Consider the following 10,778-nt stretch of genomic DNA (forward strand, 5'->3'; position numbering starts at 1 on the left):
ATCAACAGAAATCAGCACCTTTATGACTGGAATCTGTTTCCAACTGTTTCACCACATTTATCATCATTTGGAATGACTCTGCCACCTGGTACAGAAGAGATCTTGAACCCAACAGCATTAGTCTTAATGCCAGTTATTATGCTGTCTAGTAAAATGAACGGAGCACAGGGAGGACTTCGATTATTCAGTGAGCCTTCTTAATTGTGTGGTGCACCAGATAACCACGCAGGGCAAGACAGAATAGCCACCATGCCCTCGCTTTATTAAAACATGAATTATCAAACCAGAAATGTACTTCTGGAAATGAGGTTATTCAGGAAATACTGATACTTGAGAACCGAAGAAACTTGGCCTTCAGCCTGGTGCCTGAGCTGACCCCAGGCAAGCAGGTGGCTTAGGATGGCCACACTCTCCACCATATGTTATTCCTCAGTGTTGAGCATTGTATTAGCATCTGTGGTCTCTAAATTCACAGATCTTGTAATTAGTGCAGTGGAAAAATAAACAAGAACAGCAACAAAATCAGTAAATGAAATAATAGAACCTTCTGTGATAACTGCATATAAAAACCATTGCATTTTAGCCAGGTATTTATTTTCTTCTGCTGATTGAAATACTTGGTCCAGAAAAATCCCACTCAAATAAAAGCAGCCATCTCTTCACAAAGGATAATGAGCAAAGCATCTTGAGAGAGACAAAAATAGACTGTCTTATGACCTCCAAGGCTCAATCCTTTTCTGATCTTCCCATAGACAAGCTGTAGCCCAAATCCTGCACTGGGATTAGTTAGCTGGGGAGGGGGACCAGCCTCCTGAGTTGTTGTTACCCGGTTCAGAAATCCTGCACAGCCTGCTGAACTTCTTCAGCAGGAGGAACTTGAAGCCCTGGCCAATACGTGCTGCAGTCAGCAGCCAAGCTCTTAGGTGTCATTCAAGTTGACAGGCTGCCCCACCTTTAATGGGGAGCACCTTTAATTCCTCCAGATCCTGATGCAGCGGCTCAGGAGAGGGAGGTCATTCTTCGAGCATTTCTTGCAAAACTTTGCTCGGTTGTCACTCTTACCTGCATGGAAAAAGAAAAGGCTAGTCTTAAATATGAAGGATTTACTTAATTCACTACTGTACTGTAGGAAGTGTGGTATACTGTGTACTGTTATGTTACAAAGAATTAACCAGCTTATACTTTTGATGGCATATAAGTCTTATTAACATTTCCGACTTCCTGAATAAACCATGGAAGCATGTCACACTCCTCTGCAATGCAGGTTTCCTTTTGTGTTAGAATATTGACCGCTTCCAAGTGTTTTTCACTCTGCCAGTGTTGACTGCAACCTTGATACAATAACATTCAGACCTGGAAAATTTTGTGGCTGATGTTGCATGACATGAAGTATGTGTTTTAATTTGCATGAGTGTGTAGGTATAATAAAGTTCCCACCTTAATGGACTTGTACAAATACCTTTCAGAGGATGCTAAATTACTTTTGAAATCAAGTTTTGTTCCATGATGATTTTGGACCTTACGAAATGCTTGTTAAAACTTCTTCAGCCACACAAAATTAAAGGTATATACTAGTGAAGCAGCGCTGGATGAATCCATTGAATGCCTTGATACTGTGATGATCAGAGGTGGTTGAGCAGAACTGCTTTAATGTCTTAACCATTCTTTTTTCTGTTGCTTCTCTGTCTTGCTCTTAATTTTTTTTTCCAGGTGCGGTTAGAGTGGCCAACGGACCTCACAGTGAACCCCCTAGACAATTCACTGTATGTCCTGGACAACAACATCGTTCTGCAGATCTCTGAGAATAGGCGGGTGCGGATAATTGCGGGGCGCCCTATTCACTGCCAGGTGCCAGGCATCGATCACTTCATCGTCAGCAAGGTGGCCATCCATTCCACCCTGGAGTCAGCCAGAGCGATCGCTGTATCTCACAGTGGCATACTGTACATTGCAGAAACGGATGAAAGGAAGATCAACCGTATACAACAGGTCACAACCAATGGCGAGATCTCCGTAATTGCTGGAGCCCCGTCAGACTGTGACTGCAAGATTGATCCTAATTGTGACTGTTTCTCAGGTGAGGCAGTGCTAGTTATTTCCTGTCGCTGATCTGTTGAGATCCCCGGGCATGGTTGCAGATTAGCAGTGTAGCAAGGGGAAGGACAGATGAACAGTGACTGAGTTTCCTTGGAAAGTTTCAAACTTTGTTAGCTAACCTTCACGGCTTTGTTTAATCTGTTGGATGCAGAGATGCGAGTCTTGCCTCAGCTGGCGCTGGAGGAACCTCAGGGTGGCCTTAGCTGTTTCACTATGGAGGTCGCACACTGTTCAAACCTAGCTCCCAGTCTGCCTTTCTGTGTTGGCTTTGTGTGCACATGTTTAGGACGGTACCAGCCCTGACGCAGCTTGCGGATTGTATCTTGATGCTGATGGATCAGATAGGTCTTTTCACCAAGGATGGTAACCGCAGCTGATGAAAAACACACGCTTATGACTTCTCAGCACTTGAGTCATACTGCATGATCAGCAAAATGATGCAAACGCATAATGTTCAAAATTTCTCCTTTCTTGTGTGTTTTAAAGTGGCACAGACAACGCCAGGCCCACACTGTGCCACTTGCTGTTCTCAGCAACACAGCTGCACTCCCTGCACACACCTGGGGAGGCAAACCAAACTGTGACTTCTTTTTTTCATAAAAACCTGTTTCATAATGGGTGTACAGACGATTGCGGTATGTTACCTTGTCATCTCTAAGAATCATTTTGTTCAGCTCTGTAATGTCATCCTAATTCTTAGGACTCCCCTTTCAAATAAAAGGTTAATTACGAAAATTAAATGTGTCAAGAATGGAGAGGAAAAAAATGTAAATTGTATTCTAGAGGATATGGGTTGCTGACACAGTGTTGTAATGATAATCAGAGTATCACGTGCATTTCTAAGTGGTGCTAGCTTCAGTTACAGATATGGTAGAACTGTGCTAAATAGGATCCTGTTCAAACAGGAAAGAGAATGAAGAATCTGCCCTCAGTGCTGAAAAATGAAAAATTGTGGCAAATCTGATGATTGTGCCAGTGCTGAGTTGGTGAAAGGCATGGCAAGCTTGTCAGAACACCAGCTAATTTGTGCGTTTCCAAGGCAGCATAGGCTTTGCTCAAAATCTCCATCAAATTTAATTTCTCCGCCAGGAGAAGGGGAGCAATACAAACAGTAAAGTACTTTTCTCTAAGAGTGAGCTTTAATACACTTTCTTGCTAGTTGTAGAAAATCCTGCTCAAACAAAATCATTTTGCTATGCATGTCGGGCTCATGATCATGGAAGTGTCCTCCTTTAACCTTAAAATACATAAACTATCTAAATTACCAAGTGATATTGAAGGGGATGTTTTTTCGAAGTACTTTTTGGCTAGTATTTTCATTTGTTTTCCTACAGTGTTGAGATTTTAATAAGTATAAACTAATCTCTGCTTCATTATCATTTTAGCTGAATTTTTATTTTCTCTTTGTTTTATTTATGTCATGATTCTACTTTTACTACAGGCCAACAGACAAAAAATAGGAAATGAAACGTCAGCTGTTTAATTTCTTTTTCTGTCACATTTTACTATGTAATACCTCCCTGAGCAGCAGGGTTTGGGAGTTAGCAAAAATGGGGTAGATGAGAGAATTGTATCTTATTGTTTGTCTTCAATGAGACTGATTTAAAATTGCACCATTTCATATAGTGGGGGTTTAATTCTTTGGAAGAAGATACTGTTTTATTGACTTGTAAATGATACTGAAAGCAGCAGTGTGGCAGGCTTGGGGCTTCCAGTAAAATATACACATTACAGATTACTAAAATAATTACTGTTTCTTCTCTAGGTGATGGTGGATATGCCAAAGATGCAAAGCTGAAAGCACCTTCTTCTCTAGCAGTCTCCCCTGATGACACACTGTACGTAGCAGACCTTGGCAACGTCCGCATCCGTGCAGTCAGCCGAAACAAGGCTCATCTCAGTGACATGAATATGTATGAGATTGCATCGCCGGCGGACCAGGAGCTCTATCAGTTCACCATCAACGGAACCCACCTCCACACGCTCAACCTCATAACCAGGGACTATATTTACAATTTCACCTACAGTGGAGAAGGGGATATTGGCACGATCACGAGCAGCAATGGGAATTCAGTTCATATTCGCAGAGACACAAGCGGGTTGCCGCTGTGGCTGGTGGTTCCCGGAGGCCAGGTGTACTGGCTGACAATAAGCAGCAATGGTGTTCTCAAAAGAGTTTATGCCCAAGGCTACAACCTGGCGCTGATGACATATCCTGGAAACACAGGACTTTTAGCAACCAAAAGCGATGAGAATGGATGGACAACTGTGTATGAGTAAGTCCGCATCATTAAATGCCTGATGTAAAGAACACTATTTGAAATGAACATTGAAATTTTTTTAGACAGTTCTAGCAATTTAAAAAGACTCCCTGCTACTAATGCTGCATGATAGAGGACAAGTAGTGCTGTTGTATAAGCTTATACAATGCAAAAGTACCATTTCTTAAGTGCCAAAGCCTGTCACATGTGAGAGCTCTGTAAGCAGTGCCCATTAAGTGTAGCAAAAGCTACCTGAAATTATGTTTCATTTACACCTTATTATTTGTGAATCTCTGTTTCTCTAAATGAAAATATGATTATGGAATTTCTTTGTAACTGAAGAAGAGGAGGCAGGTTGTAATATGAAGCAGGAATTTGCAAAATTTCTAAAGTAGTTTTAAAAAAAAAAAGTATTAGCATACCCATAGGAGAAGGGAGTGTCCCAAAAGAAAGTGAGAATCTCAAAAGAAGGAATATTCAAAGGCAAGGGTGGACTTGTCTCTAGCAGTAGGGCAAGAGGATATAAAATAACAAAGGGATATATAATAAGGGGATTGGGAATGGCCTGGTAAGCAAATGCTCAGGAGAACCATGGTGACTTCCAAAGGGCAAGCAAAGGCGGTTGAATACACTCACCTTAGAGAAGCTGTTCAACAGTCAGAACATCCCAGTACAATCCCAGAGAGAAATGGGCCCAAGAAAAAGTTCACATTTGGTTTATAAAGAGGTGGGATGTATTAGGACTTCTCATTATTTATAATAAATTGTCTTAATCCCTGTTTGAGGATGTGACAAGTAACTGATGGAAATTTTATGTTAACATTTTACTATTAGTTCAGAGCTCTTCCAAGAGGATAATAGTGCCTGCTTTCTGTAGGGTGCAGGGGTTCATGATCAAAAACGAAAATGAAAAGCCATGCAGGTGAGATATATGAACAGAAAACACACAGAGGAGAATTAAGTCACCGTATAAATCCCCTAGAGGGGTAGCTGAGTCACCATCATTAGAGGTTTTTAGAATTATATTTTATTACAATGCAAGGAGGATCACAGCAGAGCAGACTACTGCTTATTGCATGGGATTTGTTATTCAAGGGGATGTTTTTCCCATCCTGCCCTCCATTATTCTGCCAAAGACAGACTAAATTAATGGGGTTAACATAACTATACACAATTAGGACCATTTTTGTCAGTATGCTGGAAAACAAAACCATACAGGGCCTTCCTGCTTCAGTTCTCATTATCAGGCATCTACTGATGGAAATTTAAATTATCATGCAACAAAACATAGCTCACTGTTGTCCTGGTGCTGTTTTAACACTGATCTAAGACTGTCACCTATTACATGCATAACTGAATTCAAATACGTGCTTCTTTGGAATAACTTCAACACTAAAAGTGACCCATTTAAATCACTACATGAGGATGGGATCAGTCCAGACCATGAATCAATGATGCTTTCAAAAAGCTTTCACAGTAGCTCTAAGTCATGCCTATTACTTCTTAAAATACTGAACATCATGTGTTGCAGGGCCTTGATTGTCATTTGAGTAGATGGGAATGTTAGAGCAGATTATTTGTAGTCATGTGCTTCTCTGTGGGTTTAATCTTGGTATTCTTACCCTGTCCCATTGACATTCAGTTTAAACCATTTCATGCAGTTATTGCTTAGGGCTGTTGTCCTCTGGCAAGTTGTTTGTTCAAGTATGATTCAAGTACGGTGAGATCTTGTTTTTAAAGGATGTCACCTTCTTCCAAGTGCCTCCCATTGTATATAACACAAATTTCTTCACATGGAGATACCTGTGCCTTGGAAGGATGTTTCATTTTCTGAGAATAAGTTGCTTAAAGACAAAAACAAATTCCAAAATAATACCATGTTTATGACTAACATGAGGAAATTTTGGTAAATTAAACATTTTTCACACTTTCACTAGCTTAACTGCAGGCTGTGTAATATACTGTCCTCACTGCTGCTTCGAGTTGCACAGACCCCGCACATCTGTGCACTTCTGCCAGATGCCTGTTTGGCATTGTGATTTTCCTTGTCCCTTCCTTTCTGAGCTGTTGTCTTCACAGAAAATGGGTTTACTGTAGTGACAAGAGAAGTTGCGGTCTCCCCAGCTGGGTTTCCCCATGGGTATCCCCATTTCATTCTGTTCTTTTATTTTAGGTCAGTCAGTAGCATTTAACAGAACTACAGTTACTATCATAACAAAAACAACAGCAAAATCAAATAGTGAAGCAATGTCATAAATATTTATTGTTTGATCCAAAATGTTAAGTCATCTTTCTAATATATTACAACTTCCTGACATATGTAATGTCGTACATGCTGCTGCAGTCAGAGGGACAATTCAGTATGATTAGCACTATGCTGAGCAGGGGTGTTTTCAGGAGCCGGTTCCCACCTTTTGCCATAAGTAGGTTACGGGGCGTGATGGTCCTTAGTCATTCTTTAACCAGACATTATTTTCCAGACAGGTCACATTCTGAGCTGACATCTGATTTCAGTTTGAAAATTAGATTTTTTGAAGGGGTTACTTTAATATTTGAATTGCTTCTGAGTTCCTATATAAACACAGTATTGGAGCTAAGAGAATTACCATACAAGCAACTTTCAAATTGCTTGGAATCATCTTTTCTTTTTAAGCTAGATTTGCATTCGCATCTAAATGTTCAACCCGTGGCACTGTCAAGCTGAAACAGGGATGAGTTTGTTTAACAGCACGTATCACACATACCTGGGAATATGAGCAAAGATAATGAACTGTTCAGAACATCTACCTGTATGTCAGATTCACTCACAGAGGGAAATTATTAAGAGGTAGAAAACCACCTACAAAAGTACTTGTCATCCATCTACTCTAATCTGATGGAATGAAAGTACTGAAAGAGCTCTTGCATAAAATTACAGCTAATGTACAATTTTCAGTCATCTAGATTTTTTTAATGTTGGATCATTAAAACCATAAAAGGGGAGAGGGGCACTGGGCCTCTATTAAATCAAGGACAAGAAAACACCTGCAAGAAACAACTCTCTCTGAAAAAATTAATTAGACTGCTTTCCCTTTGAAATGATGTAACTCTTAACTGTATGCTACGCATAGAAATGCAAATAGATTGTGAAGATATATCCCCAAGTGTGCATTTCAGATATTGGTGAGCACTTCCTCATGTGAGTACTGAAATCAATGCAATTATTTGCATGATTAAATGGTCACTGACGTGATTAACAGTGGCATAACTGGGCCCCAAATTAACATTAAGAAATATGTCATGATTCTATCCCTATTAGTTTGGGTAGAACATTGTGCTGCAAGAATTGATTCCAAGTATGCTACTATTCATCATGTGAAAGGTGGCAGAATCTGTCCTCAAAGGGTTGGGTTTCTTGGAGCAAACTGGAATAAAAAAACCCTTTAGATGGTCGTACTGTGGATTCGGTACTGAGACACTGATCTGTGTGTTCTCATCGAAGTCAATGGGGTCAGGTACAGAAGTAAGGGTCCATCGACATGTGTCCTACAGTCTCGTTATAATTACTCGGTACCATATCCATCCTGCCATCCAGTAACTACTTATGCCATTTTTCAGCTACCCAGGAAGTTTTGTATCTCATCATTAGCACTATCAGCAGCAGAGCTGGATCCTTAGCAGAAATGGATCCTGAGTCTTATGGGCAAGAACATTGCAGTAAACTAGCTGCATTTATGCCATAAAAATTCATGATTTGGGGATTTTTCTATGGTAAGGTAGAAAGTCCAAATAGACCAGCAAGTTCCCATATCTGTTTGATCAAGCGGTAAATGAAATACAACTGACCAATGCTCATGGCATTTTCTAATGATGAAAATCTGGGATCTGAATCAATTTTCATCGCTGGGTGTGGAAGCCAGTCAGTTTACACGGAACCAGCATAAGGATGGAATGTAAATAAGTTGCATGATGTATGTGAGTGCAGCAGAAAGTGAAGGAGAGAGAGATTATGTTATATTTAACATTTGATGGATTCATTTGTCAAAAAATGCAAGATGTTTGCTAATTCTTTCTCCAGTGTATCATGTGGAAAGAACAGCTGCTCTGTTTTTCTTTTTTATATCAGGGAGAGGGGGATTTTGTTCCCAAATACTTTTTGTGGCATATAGATTTTGTCAGACTAATTAGGGGGAGATGAGGGTCCCAAAGAAATGATGCCARCACGTTGAAGTGAAGGACAAGTCCAGATCACCTGTTGATATGAATTGGAAGGGCTCCAATGGAGGCAGTGTAGCTATGCCAGTTGATACACCAGCTGAGGATGTGTTTTATGAATGAGGGGAGACAGTTAATAAAACATTAAAACTTAATTATGCTTTCCTAGCTGCACAAATAGGCTTCTGCCTTATGAACATGAGTTGTTTTTAGTCATGCAACTGGATCAGCAATATCAGTGAGGTCTCCTGGATGAATAAAATGTGTTAGCATCAATAAGATTTTAAGATGGGAGACATTCATATGTAACAATATCAAGCAGTGAACATTGCTCTGCATTGTTTTTCATGTGAACCATTGGAAAGAACAAACGTATCTGTAGAACCGAAAAGATCCATTGGAGACACTGTTCCAAATCTCTTGCATTAATTATTCACTTTTCCGTAACATGGCCTGATTCTTATAAAGTACCTCAGACAAAAGGAATTTCTGTAGCACTGGTGAAATGTAGGTTAACTAAAATGTTGTGGTTTAGATTTTGTTGCTGTAACTTCTGAGGAGAAGTTCTGATTTGAGTAGGCCCATGGGAAGTAACACATGAGTAAATACCATGTAAACAAGTTAACTGCTGTAGATTTCAATTCAATTTAATCACTATTGTTGCACTTTTAGTCCTCTTTAAATTTAGCATTCATACTATATACTTCAAACATCAGCAGCAAAAGGCAGTTATTGAATGTTGCAGTATCTTAGAACTGGATTTATTTTAATTTACGTGTAGAAAAACACCTTTTCCAGCGTGGGTTGGTTGCCTGAATGCTGAGTGACCTCCAGTGGCCACCGTCTTGTATCGCATCGCAGCAGGTTTAAACCCTGGCCCTGCGTGCGCGAGTGGTGAAGCTTCTGGCAGAGAACCATATAGGTGGCATCTCATACTATTTCCAATTATATTTTATCCAGTACCACTAAAAAGCAGTCTAAGTAGGAAATCAGACTGGGAAATTAATGCAGCATTTTGAGTAAATAAATGCACCAATTTTTACCTTTTTACTTACTGCACAGTGTTGACAAGGGTTTTTTTCTTTTTTTCTTTTCTTTTATTCTCTTAGGAGTATCTACAAAACAATAGTGATCTATGTTCATGGCTCTTTAACATCATCTATTTCAGATATGACTCTGATGGCCATCTGACCAATGCAACGTTCCCGACTGGTGAAGTTAGCAGTTTCCACAGTGATGCTGAAAAACTGACAAGAGTAGAACTTGATACTTCAAACAGAGAAAATGTGATCACAGCCACAAACTTCTCAGCTACCTCTACAATATATACTTTAAAGCAAGGTAAATAAGGCATTTCTGTTACTTCTTCCCTAGTTATTACATTTCAAGCTCTAGACGTTATTGTGTTCTTAACCATTTGCCAAAAAAGACTAAAGCTGGTTCATTTATTTCTTGCTTGCTTCAGTACAAACAGCTAGATACTACTTGTAATTCTCCTGGGGTAGCTATTAGAAACCAACCACCAGTGAATTCTTTTCCTCCTAGGAAGTGCTTGGTCCCGCAGATGGGTTCCATTTATTGAAATCTCTGATGTTTCCAGGCTTTCTGTGCTACCACTTCAGTATTCAGAGGAGCTGGAGTGACCTATAATACACTGAGCTTTGTTACTCTGAGAAATACTGCCCAGAGAGTGACGTGCTCCACTGACATTTTAACACGGCAGTGCCTTGCTTAGCTGGCGCTGTGATTCTTTCTGGCAGTGCTGCATCCTAGCAGCAGGACTTGCAGGAAGGACCAAGGCATGACCCACATCAGCTAGTGCCTGCCTCCGGGGTGAGGTTTTGACTAGGCCACTGCAGACATCGTAGTATTTCCCTGGCAGCTTCAATCCATTGGTATATCGTATCTCTTGAGAAGAACTTACTCCCTGCCTGATGAAAGTTACCCAGTGTCCTCCTTCAGATTTTGCAGATTCGTTATCACAGTTCTGCTTTTATGCAGTTTAATCAGTTTGGGTTTTTTTCTCTTTGTTGATCCACTGTTGGCAGTGGATTCTCAGGGGGAGGAGGAGAAGCTTTGAGAGAACTGGTGGTGAGAAAGAGGTCTGCTTTACTTCCAGATCTGCTGTAGAAAAGCTTTGTAACCCTGAGCAAGTCACAGAACTTTTCTGCCTCTCAGCTTTTAATTTATAAAAAAAAAAAGGAAGAACTCACCTCACAAGGCATT

The 10,778-nt window shown here is 40.2% G+C and overlaps 1 protein-coding gene across 2 annotated transcripts in view; it reads left to right on the top strand.

The window, feature by feature from the left end:
• Positions 1 to 10,778, top strand: part of TENM1 (teneurin transmembrane protein 1) — a 251,056-nt gene that overhangs the window by 222,144 nt on the left and 18,134 nt on the right. For both annotated transcript variants that reach the window (XM_026089540.1, XM_026089539.1), the window contains 3 exons: positions 1,711 to 2,077; positions 3,863 to 4,373; positions 9,721 to 9,893. In XM_026089540.1, the coding sequence (XP_025945325.1) occupies positions 1,711 to 2,077; positions 3,863 to 4,373; positions 9,721 to 9,893 (1,051 nt within the window). The remainder of the gene's footprint in view (positions 1 to 1,710; positions 2,078 to 3,862; positions 4,374 to 9,720; positions 9,894 to 10,778) is intronic.

The sequence above is a fragment of the Apteryx rowi genome, unplaced genomic scaffold (genome assembly GCF_003343035.1).
Source record: "Apteryx rowi isolate R43461 unplaced genomic scaffold, aptRow1 scaffold_82, whole genome shotgun sequence".
In the NCBI taxonomy this organism is placed as follows: Eukaryota; Metazoa; Chordata; class Aves; order Apterygiformes; family Apterygidae; genus Apteryx; species Apteryx rowi.